Raw genomic sequence first — 23377 nt, 5'->3', positions numbered from 1 at the left:
AGGGCACTGTCATAAACCAGAAATGCAATGTTTCATTTTCCATCATCAGAACCCTGCAAAACTCAACATCCTTAAGCTCACTGATGGACTTTGATTATTTATAGAAGATATACAAGCTGAAGCTTCTGTATTTTTGTAAAAGTGAAGTATGCAGTAGGCATAATGAATGACATTAAGAGGTGAAAAGACTATAACGAGTGGAGCTAAAGATCTGTGGCACTGTATAATGAGTAGTAGTTCTCTGTGCGCATTAATATTTTAATTATATATCAGTGCACACTTCATGACATCTTCTTTCCATTATAAATTCCTATGTCCGTATTTATAGTGAAACCTGCCTATGTAAACTTGTCATATTGTAATTGCACCCTCCAGCCAGTGGTGGTGCTGTAGCGCCTCAATTTTGCATCTCCCAAGTCCTCAGCCTGCACTGCAGTCAAACTCCTATGTTGCAATCAACTCTATTTCTCTGCTGCTTCCCAAACTGCCGCTAGATTTTGCCAAAGTGTTATATGATAAGGACAGTGTAATAAAATGGGGACTGAATGAAGTCTGTTCACCCTGGTCCAATCATCTTCCATCCTCAAACCTCTCGCTTTCACCTGAAGTCTATACTTGATGTCACTCTCCTATGCGCAAGCCACGGGATGTCGAACAGTTTGTTATATTAGAGAGGTGTATATATATATATATATATATATATATGTTTACACACATAAAAACGTTAAAATGCTAAAATGCTTTGCTAACCTTGCAAGAAGACCATCAGCCACCACTGTACTTGCTGAGATTTACAGAACTAGTGGAATCAAGTTGTGACTTTAAGGCAATTATTCTTGTAATTCGAAAACAGCAATTGCTGGATTCAGAGCAGCCAGCTCCTAAGTTTACACAGTTGTTCGCTGAGACACAATACAGCTGCTCTCAAATCAAAGCAATAGAACGATCTCCCAGACATCAAAACATGACGACTGTTCACAGCTCTTTTATACACTTCAAAGCAGAACTTCAAGGGGGATTCCATTACACAACTGCTGACACTTTTCAACAGCCCAGTCTGTATTCTACAACTTGGAAAAGTGAAGTATAGCAGCACCGACTGGGATCGTTACTTTATTCCCAGGTGTACAGCAAATCAAAGCACAGATAATTATGCTGTGTCAGCTCCACCTTGGAAATGGTTTGAAACGACAGATCTCATCAGTGATTAGTCATCATAAACTCAGTTTTTAAATTTTTATTCTGGGTTGAAACAAACCTGGGTGTACCTTTTTAAGAACATACTTAATAAGGCCCAAAAGTACTCCTTTCAAAACCAGCACGTTGGAGAATCTTAAATTACAAATGCAAGAATTGAGCATCAATGGTAATAATATAAAGGTTTCCTATACTGCAAGGATCAATCACAGGAGAGAAACTGGGGCTGAAAAGAATGATGTAGAATCAATATTGAAATGAGTGGAATTAATATGGGGCTAGGCTGTCCAGTGATACACAGTACTGCTGGAAGTAACACCAGGGCAGATAATTACAGACCAGGAAGGCAATTCAGCCCATCTTAATTCACCCATCCAGAATGATCCTAAGGCCAGCCCTCTAATAACACCGTGGCATCCAATTGTTTCTTAAATGATTCAAACATTTTCCCCCTCCACTACTCTTATCTGGGAATCCATTCCATGTATCGATCACTCTGTGTGAAAAGCATCCAGATATCAGTTCTAACTTAGTCTAAACATGACGCCCCTTGTCTTGATACGATATAAAACCAGCACATATCCCTAAAGGGCAAAGGCTGCACTTGTGTGGTTAAGCGAACATGATCAACAAACGTGCTAAGGGACAGTGTCAAGCTAAAATAAAAGGCTTACAAAAATGCAAGAAAAGATGAAAATCCAGCAGACTGGGAGAGCTATAAAAAGCAACATAAGGGATTCAAAAAGTAATGAGAGGCAAAAAGAGAAAATGAAAAAAGAACTTGTAAGGGATATCAAAGCTAACAGCAAAAGTTATGAATACATTAAGACAGTGATAAAGGGAAATATGGGCCCATAAAAGACAGACACAGGCATGACTTTAGTGAATAAGAAAATAGCAGACTTTTTAAATGAGTTCTTTGCATCCGTTTTTAGAGGAAGGGGACAAAATACTAGCGGTACAAGGCAGCCTAAAAATAAGTCAAAGAGAGGAACTTTGTGAATTTAATACAAGTAAAAAAAAATGGTAATGGAGAACATAATGGGACTTGATGGTCTCCACCGAGAAGGACAAGAGCAGCAGGCACATGGGAACACCACCACCTGCACATTCCCCTCCAAGTCACACACCATCCTGACTTGGAAATATGTCGCCGTTCCTTCATCGTCACTGGGTCAAAATCCTGGAACTCCCTTCCTAACAGCACTGTGGGAGAACCTTCACCACACGGACTGCAGCGGTTCAAGAAGGCGACTCACCACCACCTTCTCAAGGGCAATTAGGGATGGGTAATAAATGCCGACCTCGCCAGCGACGCCCACATCCCATGAACGAATTTTTTAAAATTAAAAGAAATAGGTAAGGAAATTGCAGGTGCATTAGTCATAATTTTTCAAACTTTCTAGATTCAGGAATTGTGCCTTTGGATTGGAAAATTGCAAATGGGAGGGAGAGAGAAACCAGATAACTCCAGACCTTTCAGTTTAATACTCTGATAGATTCCAGTAACTTGCCCACAATTGATGTTAGTGAGAAAGTGATGCTTCAGTTGTACAGTGCCTTGGTCAGACCCCATCTGGAGTACCGTTTTGGGCACCGAACCGCAGGAAAGATATATTGGCCTTGGAAGGGGTACAGCGCAGAATCACGAATTACATCAGGGCTTAAAGAGTTAAATTACGAGGACAGGTCGTATAAACTTGGCTTGTATTGCCTCGAGTGTAAATGGTTGAGGGGAGAACTAATTGAGGTGCTTAAAATGATAAAGGGATTTGGTAGGTCAGTTACAGAGAAACTATCTCCTCTGGTCGGAAATCCAGAACAAGAGGGAGTTATCTTAAAATTAGAGCTGGGCCATTTAGGAGTGAAATCAGGAAGCATTTTTCACACAAAGGTTAGCGGAAATCTGGAACTCGCTTCCCCAAAATACTGTGGGGATGCTGGGTCAATTGAAATTTTCAAGACTGAGATAAATGGATTTTTGTTAGTTATGGGTATCAAGGGTTATGGGACAAAGGCTGGTAAAATGGAGTTGGGTTACAGATCAGCTATGATATAACCCTTTCCATACTGGTTACAATCTTGTAAACCCTTACAGGTCATCTCACAGACAGCCCAAGTTTCCCCAGTTTTCTAATTGTAACTTCGACCTCCAACACAAGAGATCATCAACATTATGACTCTTCTCTGTACTACCTCTAATGCTTGAATATCTTTCTCGTGTCTCAGCGACCAGAACTCGACACAGTATTTAAGGCGTGGTCTGACTGGAGCTCTATACATCTATTGATCATGACTGCCTCAATACAAATCTGTCCCAGCGTGAGAGGTTGAAAAGAAAGCAGTTCATGCCAAAATAAAAATTATGGTATTTTTATGTGAATGTTTCCTCCCCCTCCCATAGTTTGTACTGTCATCGAACTCAGTCCAAACAGACACACCTAGGTCGCTAGTTCCTTAAGTATAAATAGAAAATGAAATGTAAATAGTGGGAATTTGAGATGAAGACAGACAATGCTGGAAATACACAGCAAGTTCGTCAACATTTGAAAGAGAAAGGAGGTCCCACTTAAAATGTTAACGTCTCTTTCAGCTGCCCACTGACATGTCCTGCATTGCCCATTTTTGCTTCTTTTTGGTTTCTTGTTGGAACAGATTGATTTAACTTTAGTTTTTCAGTCTTAAGTCCCAAATTTTCACTGATCAAGAGAGTTGAACTGCTCAGCATTGAAACAAACTGCTAACTATCAGACAGTGAATTCTGAGGAAAGATCTCAGGATTTCACAATTATCCTACGTAAAATGTGTCTCCAGCTCATCACTTATCTAGGCTTCCAGATCAGCAACAGAATTAAAGGCACTGTTCTTAAAGAACAGGTTGTGCAGTGATCTGGGTCACTCTCACCCCTAAAGCAAAGTTCATACCCAGCCCAGATTCTGATTGAAAGGCTGCTCAGCAAAAATATTCTGAAGCATTCTTATAGGAACAGTAGTAGGCCATTCAGCCCCTTGAACCTGTTCCGCCATTCAATTAGATCATAGCTGATCTGTACCCTAACTCCATATCCCTTAATATCCTTGGCTAGCAAAAACCTATCGCTCTCAGTTTTAAAATTATTAATTGAGCGAGCATCTACTGCTTTTTATGGGAGAGTGTCCCATATTTCTACAACCCTTTGTGTGAAGAAGTGTTTCCTAACTTCTCTCCTGACTGACCTGGCTCTGATTTTAAGGTTATGTCCCCTTGTCCCAGATTCCCCCACCAGTGGAAAGAGTTTCTTTCTATCTACCCTCTCAACTCCTTTCAAAATCCTAAAAATCTCAGTTCCAAGTGGGAATAAGTCCACAGAATAAAACTACTCACAAATTAGCACCCAGACAAGCTACAAAGTCTCCTCTAACCTGCAGAATAAGTGAGGTAAATGGAAATGTCACATTGCTGCAGTAGGAATACTCGAGATTGAGGCAGTGTAAAGTGGTCTCTACCCAACACATGCCTGATTTGGAAGTGCAGACCCAACATCTAACCCCAATGGTGCTCAAAGCTGAGGGCACTGAGCGACAAGAACACCAATATCATCTCACACCTTGATGAGCGCACTTCACTTGAAAAACAGGTAAAGAATTTTCTGAGCTTAAAGGAGACTTACTGAACAGTTGCTTCCTTGAGAAGACTGTCATTATTCATTAGTGATCGCACATCTGGAAATCAAGAACATTTTTTAAAAAAAAAATCAGAACTGCTGATAATTTAAACCTGCAATTGCAGAAAATGAAGTTAATCTCAAAAATAAAGATTTATCAATGAATGCAACAGTTAAGATTAAATTAATTCACAAGTCATACAGTACAATTAACGCTTGTTAATTCAAAGTTGTTTAATTCAAATTACTAGATTTTTTTTTAGTGCCAAAAATGACTGAACTAACAGGAGCAAACTCATGACACCATCTTAGGAATCCTAAGGCCGTGGCAACTTGCTTAAAAGCTGCAGAAAAAACTGGAACAGATCAAACATTTTCTATCATCGCTAAGCGTCGTCATCCAAACTACCCACAGCGGGTCTGAGCAGAGGATCTACCAACTGAATGCAACGCAAAGACTCTTGGTAACATTACTATTTAAAAAAAAGTCCACCAAGTTAAAATAATCACCAATGCTGGCATGACGACTTAATGGATACTAGATCATCAATAAAGCACAACAAGTTCAAATTACAAAAGGAAGTTCACTGTCGATAAAGAAAATGCATTTATAGACAATTTACTCCTGATAAGTTGGGTTTGTTCAAAATAATTATCCACAAGTTTAAAAAAAAACAATTGTATTAAAATTGCACAGAAGCCCTTTTAAGCTGAATTAAAGTTAGAATTAATCAAGTTAAGTGACTGAGTTAATAGAAGTAGACTGCAATATCTCATCATGTCATCAGGAAATTCCCCAAGCACTTGACAGCCAACAGAATACTTTTGAAGTGCAGTCACTTATGCAAGCAAACACGGCTGCCAATATGCACACAGCAAGGTCCCACAAACGGCAAGTGAATGAATGAACAGGTAAGCTGTTTGTGGTGGTGTTGTTGTTTGAGACGGGAACATTGGCCAGGACACTGGGAGATCTCCCCTGCTCTCACGAGCAGCTCCACGGGATTTTTACATTCGCCTGAGGTGGCAGATCAGGACCTCGGTTTAATGCCTCATCTGAAAGACGGCACCTCCGACAGTGCAGCGCTCCCTCAGCACTGCACCGATGTCCTAGAGTGGGGTTTGAACCCACAACTCCTGACTGACCTAGCCAAGCTAACATTGTATTACTTACAACCCTTCCCTTTCAGATGCTGACTGACATGTTGTGCATTTCCTGCATTCGTTTTTAATTTCAGCTAGAGTTTTGTATATATTAAATATTGTATGCATTAGATTCTACAACTTATTCCACTTGAAGTTAACAATACACACCAACTTTAACATCAATGAGCTTTGGTTGGCAAATTCAATTGCCCTTAAGACAACTTGAGTGAGGGTAACCGCATTGAATCGCACAAAATTCCAGAGGAGCATCTAATTACGAGACTTTCTACTATATTTAAGCTCATTAGTACCAGAGTGTCACAGGAAATAAATGAACCTTTCACATCGATATTAAACTAGGGTATAAACTCAAAGCAGGATGAACTTAAGATGTCGTTTGTGTACAAATTTTAATGACCTTCTATTTTGGGAGCCTGGCATTTGTGAGCTAATTCTTATTGTTTATGCTGTTAATTCAGTTTTTTGTAGACTGGGTATAACAGGGTCCATCAAGCCTGCTGCCAGTCTGCAGGGACAACACCACCTTGTATTTATACAGCGCCTCTAACGTGCAAAAACATGTCAAGGCGCTCACAGGAGCGCAAAAAGACTAAAATTGACATCAAGCAAAAGGAGATATTAGGACAGGTGATTAAAATCTTGGTCAAAGGGGTCGGTTTTAAGGAGGGTCTTAAAGGAGGAGAGAGCGGTGAAGAGGCGGAAAGGTTCAGGGACGGAATTCCAGAGCTTAGGGGCTAGTTAGGAGGGATGCAGCAGAGGCAGCTGAACGGATGGTCTCAATCTTAGTGACAAAGAAGTCCATGAGCTCCTCGCACTTGCTGTTGGGAGGTGAGGGTGGCAGGGGAGAGGAGTTTAAGGGGACAGTTGGTAGTGGAGAAAAGCCGGGGGTTATCTTTGCATCCCAGGATGATCCTGGAATAGTGAGCAGTTTTGGCAAAGGAGAGCAGGGCCTGATAGTGCTTGATGTGGTCCAGCTAGATCTGGCAATGAATGGCTAAACCAGGGGACATAACCAGGGCGGGGGAGTGTAAGGGTTTTGCTGGGGACAAGGGCATCGAAGGCGGAGGTGAAATTGTGATTGAGTATGAAAAGCTAGTTGGGAATTTGAAAATGTCGTTACAAGTGACTTTGGGTGGGGAAGAAAAGAGTTTTTTTTCCCCAGGAGCAGACACAGAAGGAAATGGGAATGGAGGGGGAGGAGAGTGGTGAACGATACAAGGAAGTCATCAGAGATGGCCTTGTCTGTGACTGAGACGAGGGGAATAGAGACAGGGATTTAACAGCGTGAATACAGCTCCCAGGCTCTGAATTAAACGATCAATATAAAAAGCAGCTTTAATCTCACGATAGGAAATAAGAGTAATCATTCATTTTTCAGTTTTTTTTTAATAGCAGGATATTTTAGTAAATAAAGTGCTCATTTATCAATGTTCTGGTCCGGGTCATTATGCTGCCCTAAGTAAAATCCAGTCACTCATGACACATTACAGCAAGACCTGGACAACATCCAGGCTTGGGCTGATAAGTGGCAAGTAACATTCGCGCCAGACAAGTGCCAGGCAATGACCATCTCCAACAAGAGAGAGTCTAACTACCTCCCCATGACATTCAACTGCATTACCATTGCCGAATCCCCCACCATCAACATCCTGGGGGGTCATCATTGACCAGAAACTTAACTGGACCAGCCATATAAATACTGTGGCTACGAGAGCAGGTCAGAGGCTGGGTATTCTGCGGCAAGTGACTCACCTCCTGGCTCCCCAAAGCTTTTCCACCATCTACAAGGCACATGTCAGAAGTGTGATGGAATACTCTCCACTTGCCTGGATGAGTGCAGCTCCAACAACACTTAAGCAGCTCGATACCATCCAGGACAAAGCAGCCCGCTTGATTGGCACCCCATCCACCACCCTAAACATTCACTCCCTTCACCACCGGCACACTATGGCTGCAGTGCGTACCATCCACAGGATGCACTGCAGCAACTCGCCAAGGCTTCTTCAACAGCACCTCCCAAACCCGCAACCTCCACCACCTAGAGGGACAAGGGCAGCAGGTACATGGGAACAACACCACCTGCACGTTCCCCTCCAAGTCACACACCATCCCGACTTGGAAATATATCGCCGTTCCTTCATCGTCGCTGGGTCAAAATCCTGGAACTCCCTTCCTAACAGCACTGTGGGAGAATCTTCACCACACAGACTGCAGCAGTTCAAGAAGGCGGCTCACCACCACCTTCTCAAGGGCAATTAGGGATGGGCAATAAATGCTGGCTTTGCCAGCGACGCCCACATCCCATGAATGAATTAAAAAAAAATTAAACTTGGGATCTTTTGGTAGTTATGATATTGGCTGGTGCACTTCGGATCATCCAAACCATAGCCCATGGGCTGCATACAGTCCCTGAGCCCTGGCAATCCAAGCAGCTCAGGCCTTTTTCTCATTCACTGCTCTATCCTGTTTTATTTTCATTGGCCTGAGAGCAATTATAACACTTTGCAATGCCATGAAAATTACAGGTGTGAAAACATACGTGGTCGCCTCATGATCACAATCTGCAATTAGGAGTTAACAAAGCCCAGGAAAAGGCTGGCTACTTGCATTGACTTACCATTAAATACTTCATTGAACTCTCCTGGTGGTGCATGCATGATGAAGTTGGTGGCTATCTGCACCTAAAATCAAAACAGAAATTCACATGTTTAGCAATGCTTTGCTTTCTCCACAACACACAAGGACACAAGATGGCAGGAAGGATGGCAGATCATCAAGCTCACAAACCCCACTAAGGACCACAATGAACACCTACTGCTCCAGCACCCTTTCTCTAAGCGCATCAACTAAGTTAGCACTAGGACACAATCCTGCAACATGTATTTAACATGTTTTGAATGCTACTTCTCTCTCCCAAAGATGCGGACTCTTGCTGGGGTACAATTCCAAACTCCAGCCGGCCTCCGATAACTCGCCAAGTGATTATCCTCCCTGCAAGAGCCTAGATAGTATGTGGGATCATGAAGGGCATCCGGGCCAAGTCGATCACCCAACTTCCACATACTGATGGCAAGCAGTAGCACAAACAACGACTGGTTGTCCCCTCCCCAGCATAGTTAACTCATCGCTGATCAGGAACAGAACCAGGGACTTTCTGATCTGTATGACTCAGTGCTACACCAGAAGGGGTCTATACTTAGTAGGCCATTTGGCCGGCAGGGGCTTTGGGGGAAAAGAGAGACAGAATTTTTTAAAAAACCATACCATCATATAGCTTCCATTCAGCTCGGGGACATTTTCATTGCATTTCTTACATCCTAGGGTTCTAAAAGTGGCGGTTGCAGAGATAGTGGATGCATTGGTTATGATCTTCCAAAATTCCTTAGATTCTAGAACGGTCCCAGCGGATAGGAAGGTGGCAAATATAACCTCGCTATTCATCAAAGGAGGGTGAGAGAAAACAGAGAACTACGGGCCAGTTAGCCTGACATCAGTCGTCGGGAAAATGCTGGAATCCATTAAGGAAGTGGTAACATGGCACTTAGAACATCATAATATGATTAGGCAGAGTCAACATGGTTTTATGAAAAGGAATTAGTGTTTGACAAATTTATTAAAGTTTTTTGAGGATGTAACTAGCATGTTAGATAAAGGGAAACCAGTGGATGTAGTATATTTGGATTTTTAAAAAGCATTTGATAAGGTGTCTCATAAAAGGTTGTTACGCAAGATAAGGGCTCATGGGGTTGGGGGTAATATCTTCGCATGGATAGAGGGTTGGTTAACAAACAGAAAAGAGAGTGGGAAGAAACGGGTCATTTTCAGGTTGGCAGGCTGTAACTTGTGAGGTGCCACAAGGATTGATGCTTGGTCCTCAACTATTTACAATCTATATTAATGACTCAGATGAAGGGACCAAATGTAATGTACCCTCCAAGTTTGCTGACAATACAAAGCTAGGTGAGAAAGTAAGCTGTGAGGAGGAAACGGAGTCTGCAAAGGGATATAGACAGGTTACGTGAGTGGGCAAGAAGGGGGCAGATGGAGTATAATGTGAAGAAATGTGAGGTTATTCACTTTGATAGGAAGAATAGAAAAACAAAATATTTTTTAAATGGTGAGAAACTATTAAATGTTGTTGAGAGATTTGAGTGTCCTCATATAAGAAATACAGAAAGTTGGAACGCAGGTACAGCAAGCAATTAGGAAGGCAAATGGCACGTTGTACTCCAACCTCCTTGCAATAAAGGCCAAGAGTAGGGAAGTCTTACTGCAAATGTACAGGGTTTTGGTGAGACCACACCTGGAGGACTATGTATAGTTTTGGTCTCCTTATCTAAGGAGGGATATACTTGCCTTGGAGGCGGTGCAACAAAAGTTCACTAGATTGATTCCTGGGATGAGCGGGCTGTCCTATGAGTAGAGATTGAGTAGAATGGGCCTACACTCTATGGAGTTTAGAAGAACGAGAGGTGATCTCATTGAAACATATAAAGTTTTGAGGGGGCTTGACAGGGTAGTTGCTGAGAGGTTGTTTCCCCTGGCTGGAGAGTCTAGAACTAGGGAGCATAGCCTCAGGATAAGGGGTCAGCCATTTAAGACTGAGATGAGGAGAGATTTCTTCACTCAAGAGATTGTGAATCTTTGGAATTCTCTACCCCAGAGAGCTGTGGATGCTCAGTCGAAGAGTATATTCAAAGCTGAGATAGATAGATTTTTGGACTCTAGGGGCATCGAGGGATATGGGGATCGGGCAGGAAAGTGGATCAGCCGTGGTCTTATCGAATAGCAGAGCAGGCTCGAGGGGATGTATGGCTTACTTCTGCTCCTATTTCTTATGTTCCTACATTCCAAGTCTTGGCTTTGAAACAAGATGGATCTGCACCCAGTGCAGGGAACAGGGGCTAATCAAATATGCACAATTCAGAGTGCAGAACCAGAAATGAAGCAATTACATTGGCCCCCATCGTGAGACCAGCCACCTTGTATTACAATTTTGTTTTGAAACACACAAAAGAGGCTTTTTTTCCTAAATAAGACCAAAAGAAATTCCATTCTAGGGCCTTAACCTGGAGTACTAACATGTCAGCAGATAGCGCCCGCTGCTTGCATTACGTTTATTTGCCTTTTTTTTAAAGCTTAGAATTCTGTCCAATGTTCCACACAAAAAAAATCACTTCACTTTCATCCAGCACATTCCCTTTGTTGAACTAGAAAGTTTAAAGCCCTGTATGCTGTAACCTATAAATTAGCTACTGCTGCAACATACAAGACAGGATAAGCTGGCCCATTTTGAAACAGTTGTACTGACCACTCACACATAACTGGTTGACGTGTCCTTCTTCCTCTTTTACATGGGAATGTAGGACAAGATGGCTTCAAACTTTGCTGTGTGAGGGACCCCTTGCAAATACTGAAACACTCTGGGCACCACATTTTAGGAAGGTTATAAAGGCCTTGGAGAAGGTGCAGAGGAAATTTATCACAACGACACCAGGGATGATACATTTCAGTTATGTGGACAGACTAGAGGGGCTGGGATTGTTCTCCTTAGAGCAGAGAAAGTTGAAGAGATTTAATAGAGGTGTTCAAAATTATGAGGGGTTTTGATAGTTTCTCTCTATCTACTCTATTTCCACTAGCCAGAGGGTCGGTAACTAGAGTACACAGATTTAAGATAATTGACAAAAGAACCAGAGGGAGATTAGGAGAATTTTTTTTAGGCAGCGAGTTATGATAATCTGGAATGTGCTGCCTGAAAGGGTGGTGGATATAGATTCAACAGTAACTTTCAAAAAGGAATTTGATATATACTTGAAAAGGAAAAGATTACAGGGCTATGGGGAAAGAGCAAGGGTGTGGGATTGATTGGAAAGTTCTTTCAAAGAGCTGACACAGGCACGATGGGCCAAATAGCCTCCTTCTGTACTGTAAGATTCTATGATTTGCACCTGAGGACTCCCGTTCTAACTTTTGAAAGACAGTGTCGGCCGCTCAAATCAAAATGGTACTTTCATCGCAGAAAACATTTTCCATTAAAATATAGCAACAAAAATAAGAAACCTGCAGTGATACAGTGCCTTTTTAGGTCCTTAGAATATCTAAAAGCACTTCACAACCAATTAATTACTTTGGAAATGTAATCTTGTTTCATAGGCTAACGTGCTAGTAAATTAACAAGTGAAGAAAAATATATAGAACACAGAATCCTAGACACTGCTCACAGCACCAGACAAAAATTTGATGATCGTGCAGCACTCATCTGAAAACTATGGCACAAGGAGGTCTGTTACACTCCATTAGGGGAAGTATGATTCGAAAATGGAGTGTTTCAAAATGGATCTAGGAAGAGAGGTCTGGGTCATTACCTCTCAAAAAATTAGTTAGAGAATGTATTCGCTGTCATACGTAGCAAACAGGACTAAAGGTCCTGGATTAAGTCAGATAATTTGAGCTAATGCATCAAGGGTGTAATACACTGTCTGCGGGCTAGTGAAGGAGAAAATTAATTGTCACGGGTTTCTATAAAATGGAAGAATTGCTACACTGCAAACGTTCAAATACACAGGACATTCAGCGTATGTAAAAATAGACAGACAATAGTGTTTTTGCTCTTCGCCTTCAGTCTGATGAAGGGCACACACCCAAAACAGCAAGGGTTTCTGCTCCTGAGTTGTCACCTTCGGAAGAGGAAGAGAATACTGAGATAATCAGAGAGGGAAAAAATGTGTTAGAGATTTAGTGCCAGCTTGGCTCAGTTGGTAGCACTCGCACCAGAGTCCAAAAGCTGCAGGCTCAAGCCCCATTCCTGGACCTGAGCACATAATCTAGGCTGACGCTCCAGTGCTGTATTGAGGGAGTGCTGCACTGCCGCCTTTCCGACAAGACATTAATCCTACACCCAGTCTGCCTGCTCAGGTGAATGAGAGAGATGTGTGTCTTGGCCAACATTCCTCCCTCCGCCAAAGAGAGATTTTCTGGTCATTCATGTGGGATCATGTAATGCATAAATTGGTGGCTGCGTTTGCCTACACAACACTAACTGCACTTCAAAATAATTCATTGATTGTAGATTGCTTTGGGACACCCCAAGGGTATGATATGAATGTAAGCCAGTTTGTTTTTTAAAGCCACTCAGCCCAACTCTATAATACTGTGTTAACACTTCCACTAACTAAATGAGAATTAATTACACATTTTTTTTTTGAAGTGCCTTACTGATTTGGATCCTAGCATAAAAACTCACCAAGAGACTTGGTGGTCCAACAACTATAGAAGACTACTTGCTAATCTAACAAAAAGAGGTTTTGTCTCCCTTTTCCACCAAGTTTTCTCCCGTTCCTTCTCAAGACATTGACTCCTTGCTGAGGTACAGTTGTATGGGGACCACTGCCTTATCCAGGCGGCCATTCATCATGTGAGCCTAGGCAGCGGGTGTCAACAGGCTATTCGACTGTTGTGCTCGCTGACCTACATTGGCTCCCACTCCGGCAACGCCTCGATTTTAAAATTCTCATCCTCGTGTTCAAATGCCTCCATGGTCTTGCCCATCCCTATCTCTGTAACCTCCTTGAGCCCTAATCCTCCGAGATCTCTGCGCTCCTCCAATCCTGGCCTCTTATGCACCCCCCGATTTTAATTGCTCCACCAATGGCGGCCGTGTCTTCAGCTGTCTAGGCCCTAAGCTCTGGAATTCTCTCCCTAAACCTCTCCGCCTCTCTCCCCCTTTGAGATTGCTCCTTAAAACCTACCTCTTCGACCAAGCTTTTGGTAACCTGTCCTATGTGGATAGGTGTCAATTTTTGTCTGATAATGCTCTTGTGAAGCCTTGGGACATTTTACGACGTTAAAGGTGCTGTAGGGAAAGGCAGGGTGCAGAAGGGGTAGTACAGCTAAAGCAAATCCTGTTCACACCTGGTGTCTATATACACACACAGAATGGCAATTAAGAGTGACTTCTTGGTGACTTCTCTTTTCTCCCCACCCACCCCCTGCGGCTCCCCCCCACACCCCATCCCAGGGCCACCCACAACAATTGCAGGGTCCTACTGCCACTCTGACTGAGATCAGATCATTCAGTATAGACCTGGGGCCTTGCTGATCTGTATGATACAGCAGCTCAACACATCAACAATTAATGACTCAGATATCACTGTTTGAGGGAATTTTTGAGCAGGCTGTTAACACCACCCTGGTCTAAAAAGGCAATAATTTAAACCGCAATGTTTGCTTGCAATGTAAGGGAAGTTACAATCCTTTTGTTGTGGCAGACTCGCTACATGAAGCGACGAAGCAAAACCCAATTCCCTCAGAAATCCTGTGAAAATGTCATACAAGTAACACAAAGCAAAATACTGCTGGAAATCAAATGGCAACATCTGTGGAGGGAACAGACAAGTCGATGTTTCAAGCGTGCGGAACGCTGGTCAAGACTCGAGTAACTTCTAGCAAAACAGCAAGGCTGCTTGAAATGGCGCAGTGACTGCACTGCTGGGTCAGTGAAGAGTTTAGCACTGGATATTTCAGCATGTGCATGTGGTCATCGCTACCCATTTCCAAAAGCTGAGCTAAGCGTCTTGCAGCGTCCAATGCCAACAGCAACTCCCCTTTATAAACAAACATACACCCAAGTTAACGAGGGGGACTTTGAAACCACAATTACATTGGTTGGTGCTGTGTACTGGTACTGTGGTATACCGTGCCCATTTCAAACCCTCTTGTTTTCAGTTTCCAATCTTGGGGTTGGTGTCAGGGAGATGCCAATAGGATCCTAGGCTCTATCCCACAGAATAGAGACAGTAAAAGGGGGAAACCACTCTCACATCTGACCAAATGAACGGCAGCAAACACCCGAGGACAGATCACCTTACACTCCTGAAAAGGATCACCAATTATCAAAAAAAACTTTATAGAACACCTTTCGTGACCTCAGAACATCCCAAAGCGCTTTACAGCCAATGAAGTACTGTTGTAATGTAAGAAACACAGCAGCCAATTTGCACACAAGGTCCCACAAACAGCAACATGACAATGTCCAGATAATCTTTTTTAGTGATGTTGGTTGAGGATAAATATTGGCCAGGACACCAGGGAGAACTCCCCTACTCTTCTTCGAAATAGTGTCATGGGAGCTTTTACGTCTACCTGAGGGGGCAGGCGGGGCTTAGGTTTAACGTCTCATCTGAAAAGCGACACCTCCGACAGGGCAGCACTCCTTCAGTACTGCCCCTCCGACATGTGCAGCACTCCCTCAGTACTGCCCCTCCGACATGTGCAGCACTCCCTCAGTACTGCCCCTCCGACATGTGCAGCACTCCCTCAGTACTGCCCCTCCGACATGTGCAGCACTCCCTCAGTACTGCCCCTCCGACATGTGCAGCACTCCCTCAGTATTGCACTGGGAATGCCAGCCGAGATTATGTGCTTAAGTCTCTAGAGTGGGGCTTGAACCCATAACCTTCTGACTCAAAGGTGAGAGTACTACACCTGAGCCATGGCTAAGACCTCCTGTAAGCTTAACATAATGCAGTCTAGGCCACAGACTTATTCCATGATGCTCTGTGCAATGACCAACAGGATCTATTTATTCCCGATCTACTTAGAACAAAAAGACTTTCCATTAATCGAACATCCTGGAAACAAACTAAGGAAGCTTACCCTGAGGCAGCAGCCAACATTTCATATGGACTACAGCCAAGAGTTACAAGTCTTGGATTCCCAGAGAAAAGGATGTATTTTTCCCATCAATAGGGCAGAAAGCAAGAGGCCCCAGCTCAGAGAATGTCCCCAATTACAGTCCTGGGCTTCTTGCAGCCAATTAATAAGCTTTTAAACCACTTGCCTCACTAAAAACACTTCTCCCCTTTTCCCTGCATGATACGTCAACTTAATAAAATAATTGGAGCCAGATGAAATGGGAATTAAGATGGTTAACATCCTATAATGTTCAATTTTGGCAACTTCAGAGGTCAACTAAACACAACAGACATTGGCTGGGGGTTTCTACCCATTAATGTAAATCGGGAAAAAAATAATCATGGGTTGGTGAGCTCAATAGCAGAAACTTTCAGCCATTATGTGGCGTTCAGGTGCGACAAGCTTAGGACAACGTAAGCTTTTGTCGGGATTAGCGACAAAGTCTCATATTCCACCCCCCTCCCCAAATTTTCACCTTGAATCTCCTGTAGGTGTCAACTTACACTGGGGCACTGACAATCCTCCAATACTTTGTCCAAGTGGCCAACTTTATGTAAAAACCTAAACACGCACCGACAGGCCATTCAATTATTGAACCCCTCATCCACACGCGCACACACGCAGTTTGCACCAGAGATCACTGGACAGTAAATCAGAAGCAGGAACTCTCGTTCATTTTTCTGCTCCCTGGCCCAGCAACAGCGAGACGAACTGTAGCACCCCTATTATTACCTTGGTTCAAATCAGCTGACTCAGTTACCAAACATGGGGCCCCATGTGTTCTGCAGGGCTCAGTATCATACTCTTACATTTACCTACCCAACTAAGGGGCCTCCAATCCCACCTAACTGCACCTCTCCACATTGAACACGGGATATGTACTTTTTAAGCAGCCTTCAGGCACAGGCACGATGAGCCAAATGGCCTCCTTCTGTACTGTATCATTCTATGTCCTTGAGGAACATCTCGCTCCCTTCCCCCATGTTCAAAAAAGACAAATCTAATAAATCCTATAGCCAATAGAGCAGTTCAGAAGCTGGGTATTCTGCAGCAAGTGGCTCATCTCCTGACCCCCCCCCCCAAAGCCTCTCCAACACCTATAAGGTACAAGTCAGGCATGTGATGGAATACTATGAACTTTCCTGATGGGTGCAACAACAAGTCAAGAAGCTTGACACCATCCAGGACAAAGCAGTCCAGCTACCCACGTCTCAAAAATGAATTTTTTGAAAATGTATTCTTTGGTTCCCTCAACTCCAGATGCCTGAAACACTAGCCAGCTTCATCTGCTTTTCTTAGTGATCAGTGCAGCTGGTATAAGCATCTCACATATAGTACACTACCGCATGATTCACTTCCAAAATAGGTGTCTCAAAAAAAAAAAGGACACAACATCAGCATTTGAAGAAAGTCATTTAAAGTGGCCATCCCAAATATTATGTGGAGGATAATGATGAATAAAATGTACTGCACAAACTTAGGATTCATAACTCAATCAAGAAAAATTGGGGACCAATGCATTCTAGCCCACGCCCAACCCACCACCCCCTCCTCACAAATCCAGAAAAACTGTTTCCACTGGGACGAGGGTCAGTAACCAGAGGACACAGATTTAAAATAATTGGCAAAAGAACCAGAGGGGAGATGAGATTTTTTTTTAAGCTGCGAGTTGTTATGATCTGGAATGCACTGTCTGAAAGGGCGGTGGAAGCAGATTCAATAGTAACTTGCAAAAAGGAAATTGGATTAATACTTGAAAAGGAAAAAATTTGCAGGGCTATGGGGAAAGAGCAGGGGAGTGGGACTAATTGGATGGCTCTTTCAAAGAGCCGGCATATGCATGATGGGCTGAATGGCCTTCTTCTGTGCTTACAATTCTATACTAGGAAGTGGTAGGGTGAGTTTAATTGGGGCGGGGGAAGGTGGAACCAGTAGGAAAGGAACCCGATCGAAAGGTTGACTACGTAGATAACCACCAGTTAAATATTTCCACAGGATCCAGATCCCACCCCGTCAAATATTGGACATTTAAAATTTCATCCGTCCCCACAGCAAAACCTCAAAGTTAGCAAGATACTTGTAAGCTTTAATTGAGGAGTGATTCAGCAGCGATTCATCCATGGCTAAAGAAGTTAAGGATAGTATTAGATTAAAAGAAGAGGCTTATAATGTTGCAAAGAAAAGTAGTAAGCCCGAGGATTGGGAGAGTTTTAGAAACCAGCAAAGGAGGAACAAAAAATTGATAAAAAGGGAGAAAATAGAATTTGAAAGTAAATGAGCAAGAAATATAAAAACGGATTGTAAGAGATTGTAAGAGAGTAGCAAAAATAAATGTGGGTCCCTTAGAGGCTGAGGCAAGAGAAATAATAATGGGGAATAAGGAAATGGCAGACGTCAAACAAGTATGTTGTATCTGTCTTCAGAGTAGAAGACACAAAAAGCATACCAGATGTAGTGGGGAACCAAGGGGCTAATGAGAGTAAGGAACTTAAAGTAATTAAAATCAATAGAGAAAAATAGAGCAATCCGTGCCCGCATGCAGCAAGACCTGGACAACATCCAGGCTTGGGCTCATAAGTGGCAAGTAACATTCGTGCCAGACAAGTGCCAAGCAATGACCATCTCCAACAAGAGAGAGTCTAACAACCTCCCCTTGACAGTCAACGGCATTACCATCACCAAATTCCCCACCATCGACATGCTGGTGGTCACCATTGACCAGAAACTTAACTGGACCAGCCACATAAATACAGGAGCAGGTCAGAGGCCAGGTATTCTGCGGCGAGTGACTCACCTCCTGACTCCCCAAAGCCTTTCCACCATCTACAAGGCACAAGTCAGGAGTGTGATGGAATACTCTCCACTTGCCTGGATGAGTGCAGCTCCAACAACACTCAAGAAGCTCGACACTATGCAAGACAAAGCAGCCCGCTTGATTGGTGCACCATCCACCACTCTAAACATTCACTCCCTTCACCACCGGCGCACTGTGGCTGCAGTGTGTACCATCTACAAGATGCACTGCAGCAACTCGCCAAGGCTTCTTCAACAGCACCTCCCAAACCCGCGACCTCTACCACCTAGAAGGACAAAGGCAGCAGGCACATGGGAACAACACCACCTGCACGTTCCCCTTCAAGTCACACACCATCCCGACTTGGAAATATATCGCCGTTCCTTCATCGTTGCTGGGTCAAAATCCTGCAACTCCCTACCTAGGCACTGTGGGAGAACCTTCACCACACGGACTGCAGCAGTTCAAGAAGGCGGCTCACCACCATCTTCTCAAGGGCAATTAGGGATGGGCAATAAATACTGGCCTCACCAGCGACGCCCACATCCCATGAACGAATAAAAAAAAGTACTAGAGAAACTAATGGGACTAAAAGCCGATAAATCCCCTGGACCTGATGGCCTACGTCCTAGGGTTCTGAAAGAGGTGGCTGCAGAAATAGTGGATGCATTGGTTATGATCTTCCAAAACTCCCTAGATTGGAAGGTAGCAAATGTAACCCCGCTATTCAAGAAAGGAGAGAGAGAGAGAGAGAGAGAAAAAAACAGGGAACTACAGGCCAGTTAGCCTGACATCAGTTGTCAGGAAAATACTGGAATCCATTATTAAGGAAGTGGTAACAGGGCACATAGAAAATCATAATATGGATTAGGCAGAGTCAAAATTGTTTTATGAAACGGAAATCACGTTTGACAAATTTATTTTGAGTTTTTTGAGGATGTAACTAGCAGGGTAGATAAAAGGGAACCAGTGGATGTAGTATATTTGGATTTTCAAAAGGCATTCAATAAGGTGCCACATAAAAGGTTGTTATGCAAGATAAGGACTCAAGAGGTTGGGGGTAATATATTTGCATGGATAGAGGGTTGGTTAACAGACAGAAAACAGAGAGTAGGGATAAACAGGTCATTTTCAGGTTAGCAGGCTGTAACTAGTGGGGTGCCGCAAGGATCAGTGCTGGGGCCATAGCTATTTACAATGTATATTAATGACTTAGATGAAGGGATCAAGAGTAATGTATTCAAGTTTGATGAAGATACAAAGCTAGGTGGGAAAGTAAGCTGTGAGGAGCACACAAAGAGTCTGCAAAGCGTTACAGATAGGTTAAATGATTGGGCAAGAAGGTGGCAGATGGAGTATAATCTGGGGAGATGTGGTTATTCACTTTGGTAGGAAGAATAGAAAAATAGAATATTTTTTAATAGTGAGAAACTATTAAATGTTGCTGTTCAGCGAGATTTGGGTGTCCTCGTACAAGAAACACAAAAAGTTAGCATTGCAGGTACAGCAAGCATCGGGTACGGTAGCATAGTGGTTATGTTACTGGACTAGTAATCCAGAGGCCTGGACTAATATTCCAGAGTCATGAGTTCAAATCCTGCCAAGGCAGCTGGGGAATTTAAATTTAATTAATTAAATAAAAATCTGGAACAAAATAAAAACTAGTATCAGTAATGGTGGCCATGGAACTACCGGAGTGCCGTAAAAACCCATCTGGTTCACGAATGTCCTTACCCAGTCTGGCCTGTATGTGACTCCAGACCCACAAGCAATGTGGTTGATTCTTAATCGCCCTCCGAAATGGCCTAGCAAGAAGGCGCCTCACCACCACCTTCTCAAGGGCAATTAGGGATGGGCAATAAATGCTGGCCCTGCCAACGACGCCCACATCCCATGAACGAATAATAAAAAAAAATTAGGAAGGCAAATGGCATGTTGGCCTTTATTGCAAGAGGGTTGGAGTACAAGAGTAATGAAGTCTTACTACAATTTTTCAGAGGTCTGGTGAGACCTCACCTGGAGTACTGCATACAGTTTTGGTCTCCTTATCTAAGGAAGGATATACTTGCCTTAGAGGTGGTGCAACAAAGGTTCACTAGATTGATTCCTGGGATGAGAGGTTGCCCTATGATGAGAGATGGAATAGAATGGGCCTATACTCTCTGGAGTTTAGAAAAATAAGAGGTGATCTAATTGAAACATACAAGATTCTGGGGGGATTTGACAGGGTAGATGCTGAGAGGCTGTTTCCCCTGGCTGGAGAGTCTAGAACTAGGGGACATAGTCTCAGGGTAAGGGGCTGGCCATTTAAGACTGAGATGAGGAGAGATTTCTTCACTCAGGGGGTTGTGAAACTTAGGAATCCTCTACCCCAGTGGGCTATGGATGCTCAGTCGTTGAGTATATTGAAGGCTGAAATTGATAGATTTTTCGACTCTGAGGGAATCGAGGGATATGGGGATCGGGGGGGGGGGGGGGGGGAGTGGAATTGAGGTGGAAGGTCAGCCATGATTTTAGTGAATGGCAGAGCAGGCTTGACGGGCTGTATGGCTTACTCCTGCTCCTATTTCTTACGTTCTTATTTTGATGACAAAATACTCAGGTGCAGCATCAGGTGTCTTCAGTTGTGCAAAACTGCAGCACACTGGTCAGGGATTCTGTATTTCTCAGGCCCAAGACTAACCTCATAACAGCTCTCAGTATGACTAGTTTTTTTTTAAAAAAGCACACGTGCACACACAGGAAATGTCATGAAAATCCATTCATCAGTGCAGTGCATTGGGTACGGTAGGACATCGGACTTCACTCAGAATCCACTACGCTGCTCAGCTGCTGATAGCTGCTTTGAAAAAATGCCAAACTGTCCCAAGTGGACAGATCAGAGCTGGACCGGCAGAGGCCTGGGGGAAAGAGACTAAGCTCTCGTCCCCAGGAAGCTAGGAAATAGTTTTGGGGGGGGGGGGGGGGGGGGGCGAGGGAGAAGAGAAGCTTTCTTCACTGCCACTTAATCAAATGCTTAACTGAATACATACAGACAATTTTGCAAGTGATTTGACCAGAGATCAGGTCCTTGCCAATCCCCAAAATTAAATTCTTTTTTTTAAGCCAACAGAGACCTTATGGGTTGAATTGAGAAATAGGAAAGGATCTAAGACTATTGTGGGAGTTGTGAAAAGGAGCCCTGGCAGCAGCTCTGAAGTGCTAGATTGTATAAATGCAGAAATTAGACAAGCGTGTAACAAAGGCATAGTGGTCTTAATGGGGGACTTTAACGTTCACATAGATTGGGAAAAGCAGACTAGCAACGGTCAGAAAGGTAGCGAATTTCTTGAGTGTGTCCGGGATAGTTTTCTACAGCAGTATGTCCTAGAGGCAACAAGGGGGCAAGCCATACTAGATTTAGTAATGAGTAATGAACCAGATTTAGTTAACGGCTTAACTGTGCGTGAACATCTATCCAATAGTGATCATAACATGATCGAGTTCAATGTAGTGTTTGAAAGGGAAAAAAGTGAATCAGCTGCTAAGATTCTAGACTTGGGTAAGGCCGACTTCAATGGGATGAGACAGAGACTGTCCACAGTAAACTGGGCAAATCTGTTAATGGGTAAAACGACTGATGATCAGTGGGAAATGTTTAAAGAAACATTTAACGTGATACAGAATCAGTTTATACCCCTGAGGGGCAAGAACTCTACTTGCCAAAAAAAACAGCCATGGACAACTAAAGAAGGGACAGTATAAGACATAAGGAAAGGGCATACAAAAAGACAAAAAATGGCACAGATCCTGGCGAATGGGAAAGATACAAAGATCAACAAAGGGTCACAAAACAGATAGTAAGAGCTACAAAAAGAGAGTATGAAAAGAAACTCGCAAGGGATATCAAAACCAATACGAAGAACTTTTATAGTTACATTAGGAAAAAGAGGGTGGTCAGGAGCAGTGTTGGCCCCTTAAAAACTGAAAGTGGGGATATTGTCATTGACAATGGGGAAATGGCGGACATGTTGAACAATTACTTTGCGTCAGTATTTACAGTCGAAAAAGAGGATAGCATGCCGGAAATCCCAAGAAAAATAATATTGAATCAGGGACAGGGACTCGATAAAATTAACAAAGTAAAGCAACAGTAATGAAGAAAATAACAGCACTAAAGAGTGACAACTCCCCAGGACCAGATGGTTTCCATCCCAGGGTTTTAAAGGAAGTAGGTGAGCACATTGCGGATGCCCTAACTATAATCTTTCAAAGTTCTCTAGATTCAGGAACTGTCCCTCCAGATTGGAAAATTGCACGTCACTCTGCTTTTTAAGAAAGGAGAGAGAGGGAAATCGGGGAATTATAGACCAGTTAGCCTAACATCTGTTGTGGGGAAAATGCTGGAGTCTATAATTAAGGATAGGGTGACTGAACACCTTGAGAATTTTCAGTTAATCAGAGAGCGCCAGCATGGATTTGTGAAAGGTAGGTCGTGCCTGACAAACCTGATTGAATTTTTTTGAGGAGGTGACTAAAGTAGTGGACAGTGGAATGTCAATGGATGTTATTTATATGGACTTCCAGAAGGCATTTGATAAGGTCCCACGTAAGAGACTGTTAGCTAAGATAGAAGCCCATGGAATCGAGGGAAAAGTACGGACTTGGTTAGGGAGTTGGCTGAGCGAAAGGCGACAGAGTAGGGATAATGGGTAGGTACTCACATTGGCAGGATGTGACTAGTGGAGTCCCGCAAGGATCTGTCTTGGGGCCTCAATTATTCACAATATTTATTAACGACTTAGATGAAGGCATAGAAAGTCTCATATCTAAGTTTGCCGATGACACAAAGATTGGTGGCATTGTAAGCAGTGTAGATGAAAACATAAAATTACAAAGC

General features: G+C 43.1%; 1 protein-coding gene across 1 annotated transcript in view; it reads right to left on the bottom strand.

The window, feature by feature from the left end:
• capza1b (capping actin protein of muscle Z-line subunit alpha 1b) overlaps positions 1-23377 on the bottom strand; it is a 51146-nt gene that overhangs the window by 13852 nt on the left and 13917 nt on the right. Inside the window, exons 2-3 of the mRNA XM_068007705.1 lie at positions 8626-8689; positions 4848-4899 (exon numbers count right to left, since the gene is read on the bottom strand). Coding sequence (XP_067863806.1) covers positions 4848-4899; positions 8626-8689 — 116 coding nt within the window. The remainder of the gene's footprint in view (positions 1-4847; positions 4900-8625; positions 8690-23377) is intronic.

The sequence above is a fragment of the Heptranchias perlo genome, chromosome 27 (assembly GCF_035084215.1).
Source record: "Heptranchias perlo isolate sHepPer1 chromosome 27, sHepPer1.hap1, whole genome shotgun sequence".
In the NCBI taxonomy this organism is placed as follows: Eukaryota; Metazoa; Chordata; class Chondrichthyes; order Hexanchiformes; family Hexanchidae; genus Heptranchias; species Heptranchias perlo.
This window is presented reverse-complemented; position numbering and strand designations above follow the sequence as displayed.